The sequence below is a fragment of the Kwoniella bestiolae genome, chromosome 2 (genome assembly GCF_000512585.2).
Source record: "Kwoniella bestiolae CBS 10118 chromosome 2, complete sequence".
NCBI classification, from domain to species: Eukaryota; Fungi; Basidiomycota; class Tremellomycetes; order Tremellales; family Cryptococcaceae; genus Kwoniella; species Kwoniella bestiolae.
In genome coordinates, this window is record NC_089242.1 from 1,113,169 (window position 1) to 1,134,099 (window position 20,931).

Sequence of the window (20,931 nt, forward strand, 5' to 3'; positions counted from 1 at the left end):
GGAGCATGGGGATGGGGTCTACTCAATGGGACAGAAGTCACCACCATTCCAAGATGTTGAGGGTGAATAAATGAGGTAGGGCTATAGTTTGGGAACTGTTGTGGAGCTTGGTCAGTGTGGTGATCATGTTTATGGTGGGATTTGAGTAACTTGGTGTCTTGCTTATTTGTGGTCATGCTACAAGTAATGTCAGCCAATAATCAGACACTTTCATACTTACTTAAGCTGATGATGGTGTATGAGATAGTAAACAGGTGTAGATGAGGCAAAGACATGAATCAATAAACTCAAGATACCATCCATAAGTCTGGTGTTTATGCAAGTAAGTATATCCTTTGTTCATCCTTTGTTATTGACATCAGACTAGTGGGTCAACCTTGAACTCATTAGACTCTCATGCCACTTATAGAATATGATAGTTTACAAATGCATTCATGCTAAGGCTTACATCAACAACAATTCCATGATCTACCAGTATGTACCAGACATGTAGTTGTATGGTCCATACCAACCATTAGTAGGCCATCCTGTTCCATAGTTAGGTCCAACTCCCCATCTCCCCCATCCATTATACATCCCTGCATACATGTTACCATAGTAGTATGGGTAAGAAGACATCACAGGTCCTGCAGCACTGTAAACCAGCATGCTAGTGGTAAATCAGCAGAGGTTGAATGTACCACCAAGAAGAGAAAGTTTATTTACTTGGTAAGGTGATTAGAATTTATTGAGTAGACAGCTCTGCTGTGTGATCAGTCTTCAAGACAGTAATTCAAAGTAGGTGTTTGGTTTAGTTGGTTCCTGTAATTTGTGATTGTTATGTTTGACCAAAAATGGAGTTTGAAAACAACTTGGTTGAATGAGGACTTATATTTCTTTTAGATGGGTTGATTGGGTGTAGGCTTCAAACAAGTCTGAAGGCTTACATCCTTTCACCTCCTTTGCCAAAGGAGATCCATGGGGCACTATGGAGGAATTCAACAAAGCTGGAAAAGCTCTATCCTTTTAGTTATCCTTTTAGTAAAGACACAAGTTACAGTATCAGAAAAGAAGGAATAAACCAGGAGATCCATGATATGATGCCAGCAATATCATATCAGAAGTGATAGCCCACTGAAAGGAAAATAATCAGGGGCATATTACTGTGATTGATCTGATAATCCTGATTGTCTTGCCAGACCCTTCAACTTTATCCAAACTACCTTAACACACTCACAATGTCTAACACTCCTCAAGCAGTAATATGGATCAGTGCTGCTTCACCCTTACTCACATATTCCACCTCAAAAACAGGCAGTCCAGGAGCCTCATGGATGCAACTAGCAGATGGAAGTAGTCAATGTCAGGGTCAGAATGATTTCTCAATTGAATTGGCAGACTTTTACTGTGAGTATTGCATATCGACAGGGAGATAAGCTGATGATTTGTGTAGTCACCAATGTTGCTTTTGACTATTCTCCAAGTGCAAATTATCAGATCAAAACAGGCCTGGATGGGTCTGTGCAAGCAAATTCTGCACAATCAGGAAATGCTGGTGTATCTGCAGAGTTTGGTACACATACAGCTAGGTTGGAGTGTAAAGCAGAAGGTTCAGAAGGATTCACATTCCAAGGTGTACAAGTGCAAACACAGGTTATGGGATCTGGGTGAGTCTGCCCCAACTATGAATCAAGGGCTGATGATGGGCGCTCAGGAGTGCTACCAATGTTACTCTTGATGATGCTTCTCAGCAAATTACATACACAGGATTTCAATCTACTTCTGCAACCCAATCAGATATATCTGCCATTCAAAGTGGATCATTCTATGATGAAACAGTTAGCTACACTTCTTTGGGGGGGGCATCTGCCAAATTTCAATGTCAGGGTATTTACTTATGTTTTATTATGTGGAATATGATTACAAAGCTGATGAGGAATCTAGGGAGTGCATTTTACATCTTTGGGATGACAGGACCTGGATTTGGGGCTTATCAAGTTGAGGTGGATGCCAAAGTTGCTGGTACATACAATGCCACAACTACTGTTGAAACATATAACACCTTGTTATATTTCACAACCTACCTTGATTCCTCCAAAGCCCACCAGATCTCTATCACCAATCAGAATGATGGGCTACTATTTGCATTGGACTATGTAGTCTGTGTTGGGCAAGGGCAAGATGGAGATAACTCATCAAGAGGACAAGGCTCACCAACAGTAACAGCTGCTTCCTCAGGTGCAACTGCTGTCTTTCCAAGTCAAGGATCCAGCCCTTACCAAACAGGCACTGGTGATAGTGGGGGAGCAGTAATTGGAGGAGTGTTGGGTACTCTTGCTAGCTTGGTGAGTGGTGTTGATTTGCTATTTTTTATTAAGCAAGCTGATATCTTAGGAATCAGTTCCTCTTATGGGTCTTATGGAGATATAGGGTATGGAAGAAAGAAGGTGGGGAAGGGTCATTCTTGGCTGCTCTGTGTGGTGGCTTAAGAGTCAAGAAAGAACCCAAGAAAGAGGAGAATAAGTTCCATCTATGGCCTATGGTCTGGTCTAGACCTAAATATGATACTTAATATAGTATAGCAGTGTGGGTCACAGTACATCCAAATGTGGAATGCATCAGACAATCCTCCTGTACAAATTGCCTCCTGAATTGTCATTGGTCATCTCCTTCAGAGAGAGTCCAAGCCAGTAGAAATTGTTCAGATACTGTGTTGCAAGAGCTTTTGTGCAAATTGGCATTTCATATGAAGACTATGACATGCAACTCTCAAGTGGTGGTAAAGGATTTCAAAGGCTCTTTTCATACAATGAACATCCTTTGAAGTCCTCTCTTTTCAACTCTCTCTGCTTTATAAGTCAGACAAGTAGTGAAGCCTGTACTTGAGTAATATATAAACTTGGTTCAGTCATATCTGTCTTGCTGTCAGTCATCATTACATACAAATCAGAACCAGCATCTTCAGCATAACATACAGTCTAGATTACATTTACAGAATACAGCATGTTACTCAAACACAGACAATTCAGGTCTAACCAATTCCTTGGTCTTCATCATACCAGATTCTACCAACTTAGATATTCCTCAAGTGCTCTCAAGCCACCCAACTTCTTCACAGCCAATTACAAGTCCCAGCCCCTTAGACTCATATCTAACACCTACAAGGTTCTGGGATTAGCATCACTCATCACTGGTGGAGCAGCATATTACCTCCTATCAGAGGAAAAGTACAAGGAGACCACTTTATTCAGTGGATGGCCAGGTAAAATCAGGACCATCCCTTCCAAAGCTGTTGAATGGACTTATACCTTGGATTCAGCTGATGGACCAATTAAGAAAACTTTCACCCATCTTCTTCTGAGTGGAGAAGAGGTAGAAAAGAAAGTGAAGAATGGTGAAAACAAGGTATTTGTGAATAGGGAGGGGAATCATGTGAAGAGCTGGGAAATCAATAGTCTCCCTTCTGGTGATACTGGTGAAGATAGGTATTCAACTGATATAATCAGTAAACGTGAGGTCAAGGATCTACTTGAGGGAGAAAGCCTCTTCTGGAAGAACTGGTGGGATTTCAGGACTAGGTTATACCCTAACAAACAGGGTGAAGAGGTTTTGGAAGGGGATGGGAAGGGGGATTTGCTGATGTTTAGTGTGTTTGATGGGCATGGTGGACCCTTTGTGTCTGATCTGCTTGGGAGGACTTTACATGGGTGTCTTGCTTGGAATGCTGCTAAGCTCTTATACAATGAGGAAAGGAACAAGAGGGCTTGGGAAGATGAGACTGTTGGTGGGGTTTTCAACCAGGGTATTGGAGTTGGTGATGGAGTTTTATCTGAGGAGTTTGATCCCAAAGTATTCTCTGAGATGATTGCTACAAGGTGAGTGGATATGTGTTGGTTGTATCAAATGGAGCTGAGATGAGTTTTAGCTTCCTAGCTATTGATTCCCACCTTATCAACAGGACTTGGTCTACCCTTTTCAATCCTATTGCAGACAACCTTCCCAACCTCCCACCATACTCTCCTGCTCAACTTGTTCCCTCAAACCTCTTTGATAATGGTTCATGTGCAATTACAACCATCATTGATGTAGAAGCTGATAAGCTGTATGTGGCCAATGTGGGAGATACAAGAGCTGTGGCAGGCTGGTGGAACCCTGCCAAAAATGAATGGAGGTGTGATATCTTGTCTGAAGATGTTACTTGTGAGAATGACAGGGAGGTTGCAAGGTGAGCAAAAGATCTCTTTCTGTTATACCTCATGGCAGCAGACTGGATTTTGATGATGCAAGTTTATTTGTAGGATCCTCAGTGAACATCCTGAAGAAGAGAGAGATACAGCTGTTCATAATCAAGGTTATGGGGATACACCTAGAGTCCTGGGGGGATTACAACCTTCTAGAGCATTTGGTGATGATGCCTATAAGATTGCTTATGATGACTTCAAAGAGTGAGCCACCAAGTGTCATCTTTTTGGGAAGGTAAAATTGCTGATTGTCTGCTGCAATGGTATAGTATCAAAAGGGCTCTGGATCAGGCAGAACCTAGAGAAAGATGGAGGTGGTTTGAAGAGTGTCCCAATAAGACACCTCCATATGTGACTGCCAAGCCAGAAGTAATTGTTAGAGATATTCATCCTGAATCTGGAGACGAGCTGAAGTTCATTGTTCTTGCTACTGATGGTTGTAAGTGTATCTTTGTGAATTCAGAAGAGTTTGGCTGATTATACATTGAAGTGTGGGACAGGATCACCTCAGAAGAAGCTTCATACCTTCTCACTTCCCATTTGAACCACAGTACCCACCCTGATACCTCAAAGATTGAAATCATGGCTACTTGCCCTCACTCACCACCTCTCCCTGAAGGTGAACATCCTTACCCCAAGGAGGAACTGAACATGGAGGGAAAATGGGTATATGAAGATAGCAATGCTGCTACTCACCTGATTAGGAATGCTCTAGGTGGGGATGATAGGGAGTTGAGAAGACAGTTCTTAAGTTTGAGAGCACCTGGCGTGAGAAGTGCAAGGGATGATACTACTGCTATGTGAGAACTCTCTTCAATTCAATTGGTGCAATCTGTACTGATAATTGTGGGAACAAAAGGGTCATTTGGTTTGATGATAGAAAGGCTAAGCAGGCAATTGACAAGGAGGATGTAAGGGGTGATATGACCTCAGCATAGTTGGGAGTGGCGCAATAGACTTTGTATATACCATGCATATTGTACCTGTGTATATACAAGCGTCGCCCTCTGCGCCTACATTCTCGCTCGCTTTAAATCGGAGGATTCCTCGTTAAACCTTCCCCTGAGCCTGAGAATAAGCTTGTATCGGTCCGACAACCATGGGGCACCCCGCTTGTCGTTAGACTTGAACATCTCGCGTTCGTGCATGCGTGCGATATCAGAAGCGGGAGAGGAGCGCTCGAGCCATGCATACACAGTAGTATAGGATGCGGTGGCCATGGGACAAGAGAAGAATATGGGATGTACGCGCAATGAAGGATGAAGAGCGCCCAGTCCAAAATCGAAAGGGGCTATGTAAAGTGTTTGCTAAATACGGATACACGGATGGGGTAAACAGGGTTTTCAATCCGTTTAGTCGTCCCTTTTTCTATACCTTACCTTACCACTCATCATGCTTATGTAGGTTTCTTTCAATTTACATTGTCTACTCTACTCATTCATTATCGTGTAACACCTCACCATTCGTACATTCTCATTCATCCCCCTGCCGATATCCATCGACATCCTATAACGAGGCCAGGTGCCAGTTCATCAATCGGATCGCTTCATCACGTACAATTGCGGTCACGGGTCGGATCGCTCATTCAGCTCATTCCATCACAGGACCACGAATACCATTCTATACCTCCTCGTCCACCTTCCATCTCTTCATCTCTATTCAACAATACATCCAAACTCATCTGTATACCGGCATATCTCTGCAGTCGAGTATCCGTACATCTACTGCGTCTGCTCTATAGCATACATAGCTCACGCTAGGTGCTGTTGATATATTGGTAAGATCATTTGTTTTGGAAGCGGAGGCATTCAGCGGGACTGAACATTGGAAAGAGAGGAAAGGAGAAACCAACGAACCAAGCTTGTGGATGAGATCTCTTTGATAGAATAACATATCATGGTAAAGCAGTGCTGAGGAGGAAATCGTTCACGTGAGTGGTGTTGTCGCTATGATCTCTCTGGTGTGCGATGGATATGCTTGAATGGGTTGCGAGGTACGATTATGAACCTGCCTGACCTGGTTCAAGTCTGACACTGTAACTGTCCATCTCTTCATCGTTTACTTTCTCTATATCCAATCCTTTCACCCCTTGTCCTCCCCTTAGGCTGTGTCCCGAATCGTTATCGTGTTTACGTCTTCAATCGATCACAACCGCTAACATCGCCTATCCTCACAGCTTGATCATATCACACAAACCATGAATCCATTCTCTGCGGAGGATCATCCCATCGCTGGGCCATCTTCACAGCCTTTTACACCATCACCAACAGATTGCCCTCTCAACTCCGCTTGTCCTTTTCTATATACCACACCCACCATCATCAGACCCCGTCGAAATAGATATACACCCCGGCTGAGCAAATTAGACGACCTGTCGGCGAAGTACCGACGGCAGGATAATGGACAGGGGGCTGTATCATCCTCCGAAGCATCGTCGGACTCACTCGGCGGGACGACTGCTTTTGACGCTTCCGCCTCTACAACGCAGCGGCCTCTGTTCACTGGACCGTCGCCTTCACCTTCATCATCTTCCTCTGTGGATGGTCAATATAATGCTACATCAGCTTACGCAACTGGGACATACAATGGTACTACCGATTACCAGGCTACCTCTACCTCATCTTCATCTTACTATCGATCGACATCGTTCACTTCCCTCTGGTCATATAGTGCCTCTCGATCACGGTCGTACACTGCCTCTGCCTCGCAACCTTCTCAAACAGCATTTGTGCCAGGTGTGTTGCTGAATCTCACACTAGGAGGAGATAGTGATACGGAAGCGGTGTATAGTGTGGACGTGGATTTGGGTCATGGAGCGAATGATCCATCAGCTGAGAAGAGGAGTTTGGGGAGGAGGAGACCACCCACATGGAATGGCTTGGACGTACAGACTTTGAAACTCCAGGTGGATCTAGGATCTTCAGATATGGTATGTTTTCGTTCTCGCTGTGTTAGCGTCAATTCCGCTTGCTGTGCTGATGCCAAAAAACGGTGTCGTAGTGGGTGGCAACTACAGATTGTACTTCCTCTTCTTGTCAAACCGCTCCGTCTCTATTCAACGCCTCTCAATCGCTTCAATCGGGGGTATCAGCAGATATCACATACCAGTCTGGCTCGGTCGATGGAAACATCTATTGGGAGGAAATACAAGTAGGAGATTTCGGGATTGGATATCAGGCGTTCATAGCTGCTACCGATATTAGCAATGAGGATCTGAAAGGTGGAAATTTCGCTGGTGTTCTGGGATTGGCTCGTGAGTCGCTTGATATGCTTTGCTCGTCTCTTTGCGATACTGATGCGTGAGTTGGGACAGTACCGGCAAGCTCAACCATCCTGACTAATATTGGGGGTACCACCTCGTCGGATCCTGACGGGGCTACGTTCCTTGATAACTTGTTTGGAGCTGGAGCTTCGGCACCTTCAGAAAGACTCTTTGCTTTGGCTTTAGAACGAAGAGAAGACGTACGAACCAGTTCTACATTCGGTATCGGAGCTGTCGATCAGAACATCTGCCCATCACCTTGCGAACCTCCTTACATCCCTATCATCTCTCAACCTCAATTAGGTGTAACGGGTTATCTACACTGGAGGATACCCATTCAAGGTGTATCGGTGACTACCTGGGACGATCAAGAGAATGGGACTGGCCCAACAATAACCAATGTTACGCTTGGACCGAGTCAGGTTTACGCGACTAGACCCTCGCCCCTTGCGGTGTTGGATTCTGGCGGTGTGCAGATCTTGACGGGATATAGGCAATATGCGGATGCGATCTATAGCGCTATGGGTGTATCGATGAGCTCTGATGGGTTCTGTGAGTAATACATCATCCGCCCAAGACTTCATCAATAGATTTGCTGATATCGAAATGCTTGAATAGACCGCTTGCCTTGTACACAACAGATGGCACTGACTTTCAATATCGCCGGTCAAGCTTTCCCAGTACACCCACTCGATATGACATACCCTGATCCCGAGGATGCCAGCCAGAAGCAGTGTATCGGTATGATCCAGTATTCGAGCAATCTTGGCGAATCTGGTGATTTGTGAGTGATCTCACTTCAGGTATTCCCTTCAGTGCTCAGTATTGATCCCTCGTAAACCACACTCGTAGCATCCTCGGAAGCTCTTTCATGAAAAATGTGTATAGCATCTTCCAGTACCCCGACACGAACAAGCAGAAAACGTGGCAGCCGACCGTAGGTCTGATATCTCTCACGAACGCTTCCATAGCTTCACAAGATTTCTATGCGGTAAGGGTACAGCGTCAGTCGCTCGCATCCGTTTCTTCCGACCAGCAAGTCAACAATGGTGGAAGTCCGACAAATCCTGGATCTCAACCTTCACATGGGGCAGCCGAGAAGAAAGTCGTCAATACCACTGTCATCGCTGTGGTCAGCGTCGTGGGGTTCTTCGTGCTGGCCGCTGCAGCATTCTGCGCATGGTGGTTCTGGCTTAGAAGGAAGTTCGGCGCAGCTGGAGTCGTCACCTATAGATCTGCACCGGAAAGACCCAAACCTGCTGGATACAAGAGTGACAGTAGTTTCTCGTCCCTACGAAATAAGAAACATACGTCCACGCAACGACAGAAATCCATGGTCGAAGGATTCTCGGGATCAGAGTACGAAGGTGATTCTTGGATGTCTACTACGGAAGGGAACGATTCGATCCGACTGGGATATCTACCTGAAGTGGCTGAGGAGGATGATGATGATGCTCGGAGAACTCGTGCGGCGGATAAACGATCTTCCAGGGGTTCGACGTTAGGTGGAGGAATTACAGAAGATCCAGAGGAATACGCTTTGATCGATATGAACGATCCTTCTTCCCCTACCCCTGCTCTTGCACCTGCTCTTGCCCCTGCAATTGCGCCTGGACGAGTCAGGACCAGATCACCGCCTCCCCCGCTTCCGCATGGCCCTTCAGCAGGCCACCATCATACCGATTCAGCAGATTTGGATCTACCCAACTCTGCTAGTTCAGAGACGATCCCACTGGCTTCTGCACCTTATCCTTCTACCGTACCGCCCCCTCCTCCACCCCAACAGAAGAGTAGGAAACCGTCAATAACGATGTCTGGCCCTTTCCCCTCTTCTACATCAATGTCTGGCCCGTTCCCCTCTTCTACTGCTATGTCTGGACCGTTCCCTTCTCCCGGGAATAACAATCGACATTCCATGAGACCGGATATCTCGCCAATGTACGATATACGCACCAGCGATTACTTCTCGGTACCTCCCGTTAACAGTAGAGGGAGGGAACATCGTAGAGGGTCCAGTGGAGGTGGTGAGGGGAGAAGGGAGTCTAGTGGGAGGAGACGGTCGAGCCCTTCAAAGGGTCCTAGAGGGATTGAAGGTGTGCAGGAGGAGGGAGAGGAGAGGTTCAGAGATGATGTTTGATTGATGGAATGGAGATTTAATGTCGGATGTTGGCGTTTGGTCAGAGTAATTTTGTGGTGGGGATGATCGATCCCCTTGTCAGGTCTATATCTTAGCAGAGGGCGAGACTTTCGATGAGCTATTGTCTCCCATATCGGATCGGAGACGGGGGAAGAGACTGGAAATGGACAATTATCATTATGTATTGTTAGATAAATAAAGAGAATGATAATGAGAATCAGATTACATGTATGCATGCTGTGTTTCTATGTCTTGTATGATGCTGCTGCTTTGATAAATGATGCTGAATGTTCGCGACCTTACGGCATATAGGGATCGATTGATTGTATTTGTTGATTCTTTTGTATGGGACCCCGATCGCAATTACCACATAAAAAGAATACTGTAAGTTAATCTCAACTTTGGATTCTCTACTTCTGCTTCTGCTGTGCATCTTGTATCTTCTCATCTTCTTGCTGTATTTACTACTCTTGGTATATCCCTGCACTCACAGTGTGCGACTCCAACATCGCTCGCCTCTCGCTAGGCGACATATCAAACTCCCCCAGCTATCAACAACTGCACATGCCATCTCCAACGTAGATCTCCCAAGTCTCAGCAATAGCACCATGCTGCTCTCCACCCTTTTACTCACCTTATCGCCCCTCGTCGCATCCCTCACCACTTCCGACCTGCGTTCTCGATCTATATACCAGGTCCTGACGGACAGGTTCGCCCGCGCAGATGAGCAGATAACGCACTGTGATCCCGCTGAAAGGAAACATTGCGGAGGGAGTTGGAAGGGAATTGAGAAGAGGTTGGATTATATACAGGGGATGGGATTTGATACGAGTGAGTTTGGACTATTTGCCGCTTGATGTCTGACTTGTGCATTCTGGTGAGATGTATAGGAGTGTGTGCTGATGCGATGGGTAGTATGGATATCACCTGTTGTAGCTAATATCGAGGGATTGTATGATCATGAATCGTATCATGGTGATCTCACCCGACTCATGTTAATGTTATACGCTGGTTAGCTGACACCTTTGTACTGTAGGATACTGGACTTCAAACATATTCGGTATGTTCACCCTGATGCTCGATAGAATACGTACTGTGTAATAACGAGCTGATGTGGTTCACTTATGGGCAGAGCTCAACAAGCACTTTGGAACGCCTCAGGACCTCTTAGATCTCAGTGCTGCTATACATGCTAGAGGGATGTACTTGATGGTTGATGTGGTGCGTGTCTGTTCCCCGCTGGCCATCTCATTGGGGACTATAGCTGAGAATACAGGTTATCTACACAAAAGGTCGCAAATCACGTTGGAGTCGAATCGAAAGATACTTTCTTACCTTCTCAGCGGTATGGTCCATTCAACTCGCCGGCGGACTTTCATACATACTGTTCGCCTGATTGGGATGATCAGTGGGATGTGGAGAACTGTAGGTGTCCCATACTGTCTTCTGATGTCACCCTGCCATTCGTGTCCGTCTCCGTCATCCACTTCGCATACTTTCACATCCCATCTGGTATATATTGTGTCAGGTCTACTATCCTTCCGCACACTCCTGAGCTGATGCACCGATAATTTAGGTTGGCTATCTGAAAACATGCCTGATCTCAACACCGAGTCTCAGCACGTTATTGCGTCCCTATACAGCTGGATCCAGGATTTGGTCAAAGTGTTTCACATAGATGCGCTGAGGATAGATACGGTCAAACATGTCAGGAAAGATTTCTGGCCGGGTTTCATCAAGGCTGCAGGGGTGGTAGCTATGGGCGAAGTTCTCCATGGAGGTGAGCCTTGCATTCTATGACTCCAAAGAGTCTTGCAGTTCATACTGATGAATGCCCGCGGACGATAGATCCAGCATATCTTGCGCCATATCAGAAGGAAAGTATGACTAGTATATTGGATTTTGCGACTTTCTTTCATATCAGGTGAGTTTTCACATATCGTCTCGGTCTACAGATGTTCGCTACAACTTCCTGAATCGTGTCTTGATGTCTCTTTTCGTCCCTTCTGTTTTGGTAGGGTTGCTGACGAGGACGCTTCTTCCAGACGAGCATTCCAAAATCCCCTAGGGTCAATTTTCGAATTGGTGGACATGACATCAAAGATACATAGATTGTTCCCCGATCCTACTACGTTGGGATCATTTTTAGAGTAAGACGAAGCCGTGCTTTCCTGTACTCTATGAATCTGACTGATATATTTTATCTAGTAATCACGACTTTCCAAGATTTGCTGGATTGACAAACGATCCTTCTGTAAGTCAACAATCAACAGCTTTGACTCGGTGATTGCACTCACGAACGATGTACTATCGCAGCTAATCAAGAACGCTGCTGTATATCCGTTCGTGAATGATGGAGTACCGATATTTTATATGGGAGGGGAACATGTAAGCCTACGATGGTTTGATGATGAGATCTGTGGAGGCTAATCGCTCTGGTCTCAGGGGCTACAAGGTGGGGAAGATCCGATGAACCGAGAAGCCATGTGGTTATACGGGTATTCTACTATTACAGTAAGTTGCAGACCTCCATTATATCAATAGCGTCATGACCGAAACGCTGACCCACCCCACCCATTTGAACACGATCGCAGAACACATACGCAGTGATCAAGGCGCTCAACCAGGCCCGTCGCTCAGCATACACCTCGCATCCTGAATTCCTCACAACACTGATGAAAGCCCATCAACTGGGTAATCATACCATCGCCCTGACCAAAGCGCCCTTACTATCCGTCTTGACAAACTATGGATCATCCGTACCAGCCATTGCCATCCATTTGTCACCTGATCAAACGGGCTATAAACCGTTATTACCCGTCATTGACATCTTGACAGGACAGATCTTCGCGACAGATCCCAATGGGGGTTTAACAGTTTCGCTGGTGAATGGTGAACCCAGGGTGTTCTTGCCGTTATCTGTGCATAAGGGAATATCAGGTAAAGCGGAATGGCAAGCATCACCCCAACGGATTGATCTGGGCAGTCCAGTGAAGTTGCCTTCGCCTGGAACAGAGAGGGGACATAGGATTAGGCCCAGCTTGAGTGGGTTGATGGGTTGGTGGTCTAGTAGTAGAGGGAAATATAACGACTTGTGAGATGCTGTGCGTCTATGGACAATGTTCGATCGGATGGGATTGTACTGTATCATAGATGTAGATGTATTCGTGTAGCTATTATCGGAGATCAACATGAAGGATCACACATTGCATTCACGGATATGCATTACGGTCAGAATCGCAATGGTCATCAGGTCTGGCGCAAATTCACGGATAATGGACCGCTACGAGATCATGCATAGCTCACTGATCGATACGGATACAGCTCTCATGAAATTCTGACCGATGGGTGAAGGATGTTACAGCATGCCTTGCCTTAATCGTCATTGTAACAGCAAGCGTTTGCTACCTTAGATAATCAGCTTTCTTCAATTCACGATGAGAATTGTTATCAGCAAGTAATCTTTTACCACTGGACAATCGCTGGAAAGTACACGACTTTCGGAACGGAGGATGGATGGGGTCACAAGATATGCCAGAAGCAAAATGGCGTGAAGAACGCGAGACTCACGGTTGGGCTCAGACCACCTCTTTTAATATCCAAGGATGTGCTCGGCAATGTCATTAATGCTGCGGAAAGACGGATCCCCAGGTTCCTGATATCTGACTGAGAACACTTGATCAGAAGGATCATAAATGAGCATTGGTGGCTCGAATCTGGGGGCTTGTCCTTTCTCTGTGTGATTGCTCATTTACTGAGTTGGGCTCTGAGTCTACACACATGTGAAGGATAAGTCAATCAGATATGCATCCCTCTTTTTTTGCCGTCGCATGGAAGCGATACTCGCGTTGATCGCGTAGGCTGTTGAAGCTCGAGCCAGATGCCTTCCTCGTCGATACATCTCACCCTTTAACAATGTATGTATGGTCAGTCGATAGACTTTTGAGGATCAACTCAACTCACATGGCGTCTAAATTCTCCTTCTGACCTCCAGTCATAGATTGTGTCCAACCTGAGATCAAAATTTCCTTCTCTTGAGAAGGTCTAATCCAGCCATTGCACGCTACTCGATCAGCTCAAAGTATCGTGGTACGATTGGTCTTTGCGTGATACCACTTCGTCAAGAGCGTCCTGAAGCTCAACACGAAGATCGGTGTATGCGTGAGCTTTGGGAGACTCCATCGTATACTTCACAATGGCGGGCCATTCGGTACACTTCAGCTCGTCGTAGATATCTGGAAGATCGTTGATCTCTTGGATGGTTGTGGTTACCCCTTGGAAAGAGGCTCTGGTAAGATCCTTTTCTAGATACATCTTCTCTATCTGTGGTGGAAAAACAATTAGGTAAGCCTGTGATGAGCAGTACTGGTTTGCCAATAAGTCACTGTATCTATCGCGGAAAGATAAGTTGGAGTGAGTTCGCAAAGAGGATACCGTACTGTATACCTATATAATGCGGCGAGTGCCAAAGCGAACGAGTCATCGCTTTTTGTTAGCCAGGCATAATTGAAAGGGGACACCCCGTCTGAGTGGAAATCCTGCGATTACATCGGACGAGTAGACAAGGCAAGATGCTCCACAAGTTCATATGACTATGAAACGGTGCTACTGAATATTTGCTTTGCTTTTTCTCAAAAGCGCTTCGCGAAGGCCAAATGGCTTCCTTCTCGTGATCACTGCATTCCTTGAGCTGGATACAGCGTACAGCCTGGGACTGTATAGCCAAGTTTGACCGACGAAGACTTCCTCATAGGCATGCTTGATCGTAAGGCCTGGAACTTCTTGGAACCTTCCAGCAACCATGGCGTGGATATTGGGGGCGGACATTGGAAAAACAGGATCAATTCGTGCTTCGCTGCCATTTGCTGTGGTGTGTTGTGAGATGGTTCGAACAGGGTCACTCTAATAAACCTAAACACATATCTCTGGAGGTAATCAAAGGATCGAAACGAGACGTGAGTGGGCAATACTAATACGGATATGGACGAACAAAAGCAGTTTCGAGTGGCAGAATTCTGGCGCGGCGGACTTGGATCCAGGCTTCAGAGAGCTCCTCTATGTTTTTGTGGAACCCACGAGTAGAGAGAGTAAGCAGCTCATATTTGACAGAAAAATTTACGACATCTATACATAAGCCGTGGGAAGCTGGGCTAGATATGCTTTCCTCTCATTGCACCTGCGGCTTTCGAGAGGAAGTCTAGCGGTCGATATGTATATTCACGTAGGCTTTCGAGAGAAAGAGCTGGTCGAGCCGTTTCGAGATTCTGCGATACATCAGGAGAAAATGCAAGATTGGGAAGTGCAGGACTGGAAAGTGCAAGATTAAAGCAATGGCTTAACGCAGGGACCTTAGAAAGCTATCACAGTACCCGTGTCAGCCACTTGCAACGATGGTTGCACTATCTACAAAACCTGCTTAAGGAGCGTTTGTCACATCAGTGCCAATCTGAGTGTTTCGTCATCAGACTCGTCGTCGCATTCGGCCAATTTCGAGGCGATTTCGAACATCGTATCTATCAAGACTCCTTAGCTGAAGGCTCAAGGTCTATAGAGCGTATCGAACAGTCCGGGACTTACCGTTTCCTGCGGTCTTCTGGCTTGCCCACCATGCACGTTGATGGTCGATCATTTCTCGGCCAAGGTTTTCATTGGTAGATTTGTCACATTCATATCTTCCGTTTTCAAGGTTCAAATGGAAAACCGGGCTCTCCCTTGAAGGCACTTGACCTGTCTCGCGCAGTTTCAACATCTCGGAGACACTCGTGAGGTATCTAAGGACACCTCATCAGCCCATCTTTGGCTTCATAGAGAAGATGCGGCGTCCGACTAACCTGTGTCTACCGGCGCCAGACAATTCGGACCATATGGGAAGTTTAGGCAGACATCGAACACTGGATCGGCCCCCAACAGTCAGTTAATCGTTGCTCGAAGCTTTCCGTCATGCTCGACTCACACATCACGTTGCGCATCCAGGCTGCCACCCACCAACGATTGAGCCCATGTTCCCATGAGGTTCAGTTCCTCCCATCCAGCTGTGGGATCTTCGCATGACTTCGTGTCCTTGCTAAAATCATCGTCTCGTGAGCATGACCTTTTTCAGAGAGCTGAAACACAGCAGACTTACATGCCAAGATCCCTCTCAAGATCGAGCTGACTCTCCTCCAGAGCCTTTGTCCACTTGTCTTTGAGCTCACGGGTCAGCGCTAAAAATGCGATGCCTTGCTGACTGTTCTTGCGTTCCTCGTCAATTTCGGCCCAAGTGCGTTGAGATTGCTTCTTAAAAAAATACGATGTGGATCTTTCTGGCACTTCGTGTGAGTCACGTTCACCTGCACCTTGGCTGTAATCATGGGACTTGCTAGAGGTCGCTGTCATGGTGTATTGCTGATGATTGCTGCGAGGGGCAATATTCTCGAAACAAAAAGAGTTCAAAATACGATGATAAGTACAAGGGCTCAAAGTGCTCCTGGACACATCTCTCTCTATTTATATGCTGGGTAGGCTGTACGTGTAGCGAGCGATATGATGACTTTGATATTTCAAATCGTTGCAGAGGTCTTCTTTCCTCTGCGTCTCCTTTCAGTGGATGACGTGAGCAGCAGTGACTTAGACGTGACTGTGAAAAAGATGGACATCGGAGCAGTATGATGACGTTTCTGGCTGTTTGAGGCACGTCATAGCTCGGTTGTTTGCAAGGTGTTTCGAATCGTCCGAATCATACTACTCTCGTGTCATGCTGAATGGATGATCAACAACAATGGTTGATCCTGGTGGTGAGAGAGATGATTCAAGAGTGCCACTTGGGGAATTTCCGTAATGGTGGATGGGTTACGTTACTCACCAGCATAACAGAATTGATCCCGTCGATGGGTATGCTGTATGGTGATTATGGTCCCACGTGGCAGTGTAGTAACATGTCATGACTACTCTATTACCCTGACGCACAACGATATAACATGACATGACATGACATGGCCCATCCATCTCCATATCTCCATCTCATCGTTATCAACAACATATTCATATACACTTGCCCCCAACTCATCCACACCACCATCACCACCATGATAGAAGACCGCAGCTGAGATCCGTACTCGAGGAACAACCAAACGAATACGTCAATAATCAGCCGAGAAGTAAGGGATAGTGACAACAGTGGTAACCTACCCTGCGCTCGCTCTCCTTTCAACCTTGTCAACATCATTGCCGTTATCGTCTATACCCAACAACGCATCCATACATTCATACCATCTCAAGCATACACCTCTTCCGCCTCCCGACAACTCATCAACTCAAATCCACCATAACATCTTTTTACCCATTCCATACAATCGTGCGCGACCATCGCATCACGCAAAATCCCCACCCCTTAACCCCACAATGACATCTTTCAATCCTCTGCCGGCTCACGTCCAAGCAGCGCAAGATCAGTTCACGTCGGACGGTTTACCCACACCAACATACATGGGGATGGTAGATACCGGTGCTCAGTGGGACTACATCATCGGTAAAGACGGACGCAGGAGGTGAGTTGATACTGATGCTTTTACGCACCGAGCGTCGAGCATTGGCGCCAATCTAATAGTTAGACTCTTAGTTGACAACTTCTTATAAATAGTCGGACACCGTCTAGATCACCTCATAGATCCGCAACAGAACCCTCAGTCCATCGCCCATCCGCTCTATCTCAATCGCAGACACCTGACTCCGCACCCCTGGGCTCATCCTTCCCTTCGACTTCTGCTCATCCCCAGGAGCCAACGATAAACGAAGAAGCAGCTGCTGCCGTAGTCTCGCGGAGTATGAATGCTCAGCATTACCAGCAGCAGCAGGTGAATGGGAACGGTGTAGCAACCAACGGACATGAGAATGGGTCGTACAATGCTGCAGGTAGCTCATCGAGAAGTGGAAGGAGTAAGACGAGGATGGTTGGAGACTGGCAGCTGGGTAAAACGCTAGGTGCGGGCAGTATGGGTAAAGTCAAACTCGCCATAAATGTGATAACCAAAGAGAAAGTGAGTCAATTCCTTTCTATCTTATCCAGTCGCTAATACAGCTTTCAGTGTGCCGTCAAAATTATCCCCCGGTATACTGAAGCTACTCGCCGCGAAGAACCCAAAACACCTGAAGAAGCAGAGAAGCAACGCCAGCGTGATGAATCCAAAGAAATACGTACCATCCGAGAAGCCCACATCTCCCTCTTACTCCACCACCCATACATATGCGGCATGCGTGAATTCATATCGCATCAGAATCACCATTACATGGTCTTCGAGTTCATCGACGGTGGACAGATGTTAGACTACATCATATCTCATGGGAGGTTAAGGGAAAGAGCGGCTCGGAAATTTGCTAGACAGATTGGCTCAGCTCTAGATTACTGCCATCGGAATTCAATCGTCCATCGAGATCTCAAGATTGAAAATATATTGATATCGAAGAATGGAAATATCAAGATCATCGATTTCGGTCTTTCCAATCTATACGCTCCCAATCGACATTTATCCACCTTCTGTGGTTCACTCTATTTCGCTGCACCCGAATTGCTGAATGCCAAAGCCTACACTGGTCCTGAAGTCGACGTATGGTCTTTCGGTATCGTCCTCTACGTGCTTGTCTGTGGTAAAGTCCCCTTCGACGATCAAAGTATGCCAGCACTACATGCTAAGATCAAGAGAGGCGCCTGTGAATATCCTGCTTGGCTAAGCGCGGATTGTAAACACTTGCTTAGTCGGATGCTTGTCACCAATCCAGCTGAACGGGCAACCCTCACCGAGGTGCTCTCTCACCCTTTCCTGACCAAAGGGTACGAAGGTGCACCCGATTCTTGTCTCATCCACCGGGAACCTCTACGCGCAGATGAACTCGATTGGGAAATTGTCCAGATGATGGAGGGATTCACATTCGGCTCACCAGAGCAAATCTACGATGACCTACGCGCTGTTCTCACCTCCGAAGCCTACCTATCCTGCGTTGCCGCTCATGAATCTCGTAAAGATCGACGCAAGGGCCCATCCATGTCGACCTCGAGCATGGATGTCAGCAATGTCACCGATTCGCCGAAGAAGAAACGATTCAGTGGGTTTGACTTTGCGAAGAAGAAGCTTTTCAAGGAAGAAAAGAAGGTCGAAGAACCCGTACTCAAGGAGAAGGAACCTTTAGACCCGACTAGAGGATTTGATCCCCTCATATCGATATACTTCCTTGCAAGAGAGAAAGTGGAACGAGAGCGAGTCTACGGTAAAGGTCATTTCGCTTCCTCGACCATGTCTATCGATGGAAACGACGCTACGCAAGGCTATGGCCGACAAGTCGCCCAACTCCAGCCACCTACTCACGCTATGGGTGGAGCGTTTGATTCCGGTAATCTCCCTCAAGCCCGACAACGTACAGAAGAAGTACCTAATCCCGTTATGCAGCATCCTCGTGCTGATCAAGAACAATCCAATATCGCCGATGTTCCTCATGCCCACCAACGACAACCATCTCTGAGTCAACCTCCTCTCCCTTCATCATTACAACCCAGTCCGATCCCCATCGGTGACGAAGGCTTAACCAAGAAATTCAGCTTACTTGGTCGTGGTCCTCGTCCCGCCTCCTCTGCTGCTCCTTCACGCTCCAGCTCGACCAACGTTCCACCTTCTCAAGGTATGACACCTTCCCCTTCAATGCCCTTGACCGCTGCTGGAGATCACCGACGAGCTACCACTGTCTCCGACAAAGCCACCAAGCACGAACGACGTGTATCCGTTGGCAGTATTTCTAACCTATCCAGTACCGTTGGAAGAGCTACGGGCTTGAGCCGAAGATCCTCACAGCGCGAACGCAAGGGCACACCCAACGAGCCATCGTGGTTGAATACACCCAAAGAAGCGGACGAGTATCATCCAGCCCAGTCGTCGGTACATGCTGAAGATGCTGCCAACCTCGAACCGGATCTACAATCGGAACTGGGTGCTGGACAAGTCACTGAACCTCATGCAAACGGGGATGTCAAGTCGGTTTACCTCAAGGGATTGTTCTCAGTTTCGACCACCTCGACCAAACCGGCAAGTCAGCTTATACGAGATGTATCAAACGTTCTCAATCGACTGGGTATAAAGCACCGTCCTATCAAAGGTGGATTTGAATGCGTTCATATCCCTTCCATCGACTTGAACAGTGTGGTGAATGGAGATGAAGCAAATACAAGCTTACATTCAGTGAACCAACAATCCACCCAAGCCAAGAGGAAACCTTCATTAAGGAGGAAATCTAGTAAGCCCAATATCAATGGTAGTAGAACCACCTCACCTGCGCCCAACAAAGCACTACAGGCTGGATCGAGCGGTACGTTCAGTATGGGTGAACCTCATACTCCCTCTACACCTGGGAAACGAAGTACACCTGGTGGACCGGCGCATCTGAATGCAGAAGAGGATGAGCTGGATGCGTGGGCACTGGCTCAATCAGGCGGAGCGGGAAGTAGCTTGATAGTGAGATTTGAAATTTTCGTGGTCAAGGTGAGTCGCTGCGTATCTTTTATGTTGAGTTGAGGCACTCGGGGTGCTGATCAAAGAGATTTTGTGATAGGTCTCATGGATGCCTCTACACGGCATACAATTCAGGAGAGTTGGGGGAGATGGATGGCAGTATCAGATGTTAGCAAAGACCATATTGAGGGAAATGAGATTGTAAGAGGGCTCTTAGAATTGCTAAAGATGATCATACAGGACGAATCATGGCTTTTTTTTTGTCTCATGGGCTGGTTGCAAATTTCTCGTACTGTTTTACTTCATTGTTTCAGATGAAGTCCGTGTTGGTACTCGCTTTGCTACGTTATAGATTATGATTTTGCTATGACATGATATCGGATTTAGTCGTCTCAGAGAGTATCCCAATTTCATCGCATGCGCTGCAGGTTTCGACAAGCTTGCAGGTTGCATCGAGCAAATCATTTGCAAGGCATTTTGTCCCATATAGAAGTTGGAGAGAGAAGTTGGAGATAATCTCCGCCAGAATGAAATCTCGCGAGAAAAAACTTTCATTATGAATTGTTATAATGGGTTTTGTAATAGATTTTCTCAAAGTCCATAGTTGACACACTACCTACTAAGCATGCACGAAAATCACAGGATGCATGTATCAATCTCTTGGCATGCATCCCCAGTAATTTGCTGTTCAGAAAATGGCATCCTATAGGTCTCAAATGACATCAGTATTTTGACGAATTCCTGATTGAAGTCCGGATATTTATAATGTCAGGTATTTCATTTTCGCGAGATTTCATTCTAGCGGCGAGCAGGTGAGCTAGGTGAATGACTCAGAGGAAA

At 46.4% G+C, this 20,931-nt stretch overlaps 6 protein-coding genes across 6 annotated transcripts; 5 read left to right on the top strand and 1 right to left on the bottom strand.

Annotated features, from left to right (window-relative positions):
• Positions 1-1,217: 1,217 nt before the first annotated feature.
• I302_103562 (uncharacterized protein) lies at positions 1,218-2,551 on the top strand (the record flags this gene model as incomplete). The annotated part of the gene is made up of 5 exons (XM_019188929.1): positions 1,218-1,386; positions 1,433-1,646; positions 1,694-1,866; positions 1,924-2,324; positions 2,381-2,551. The coding sequence occupies 5 exons, from the start codon at positions 1,218-1,220 to the stop codon at positions 2,549-2,551; spliced, it is 1,128 nt and encodes a 375-aa protein (XP_019048491.1).
• Positions 2,552-2,982: 431 nt separating this feature from the next.
• I302_103563 (uncharacterized protein) lies at positions 2,983-5,158 on the top strand (the record flags this gene model as incomplete). Its single annotated transcript, XM_019188930.2, has 6 exons — positions 2,983-3,854; positions 3,905-4,204; positions 4,278-4,424; positions 4,490-4,659; positions 4,711-5,020; positions 5,080-5,158. The coding sequence occupies 6 exons, from the start codon at positions 2,983-2,985 to the stop codon at positions 5,156-5,158; spliced, it is 1,878 nt and encodes a 625-aa protein (XP_019048492.2).
• A 1,259-nt stretch (positions 5,159-6,417) lies between these two features.
• I302_103564 (uncharacterized protein) lies at positions 6,418-9,619 on the top strand (the record flags this gene model as incomplete). Its single annotated transcript, XM_019188931.1, has 5 exons — positions 6,418-7,149; positions 7,221-7,473; positions 7,534-8,034; positions 8,101-8,266; positions 8,335-9,619. 5 exons carry the CDS (start codon positions 6,418-6,420, stop codon positions 9,617-9,619), a joined length of 2,937 nt encoding a protein of 978 aa, XP_019048493.1.
• A 608-nt stretch (positions 9,620-10,227) lies between these two features.
• Positions 10,228-12,717, top strand: I302_103565 (uncharacterized protein; the record flags this gene model as incomplete). The annotated part of the gene is made up of 12 exons (XM_019188932.1): positions 10,228-10,450; positions 10,535-10,594; positions 10,656-10,679; positions 10,752-10,840; positions 10,912-11,044; positions 11,196-11,399; positions 11,468-11,543; positions 11,665-11,769; positions 11,828-11,873; positions 11,936-12,007; positions 12,065-12,133; positions 12,214-12,717. The coding sequence occupies 12 exons, from the start codon at positions 10,228-10,230 to the stop codon at positions 12,715-12,717; spliced, it is 1,605 nt and encodes a 534-aa protein (XP_019048494.1).
• A 2,332-nt stretch (positions 12,718-15,049) lies between these two features.
• On the bottom strand, positions 15,050-15,994 carry I302_103566 (uncharacterized protein; the record flags this gene model as incomplete). Its single annotated transcript, XM_019188933.1, has 5 exons — positions 15,050-15,132; positions 15,197-15,390; positions 15,451-15,510; positions 15,573-15,683; positions 15,744-15,994. 5 exons carry the CDS (start codon positions 15,992-15,994, stop codon positions 15,050-15,052), a joined length of 699 nt encoding a protein of 232 aa, XP_019048495.1.
• Positions 15,995-16,999: 1,005 nt separating this feature from the next.
• On the top strand, positions 17,000-20,296 carry I302_103567 (uncharacterized protein; the record flags this gene model as incomplete). The annotated part of the gene is made up of 5 exons (XM_019188934.1): positions 17,000-17,145; positions 17,238-17,464; positions 17,510-17,634; positions 17,683-20,121; positions 20,192-20,296. The coding sequence occupies 5 exons, from the start codon at positions 17,000-17,002 to the stop codon at positions 20,294-20,296; spliced, it is 3,042 nt and encodes a 1,013-aa protein (XP_019048496.1).
• Positions 20,297-20,931: the final 635 nt, after the last annotated feature.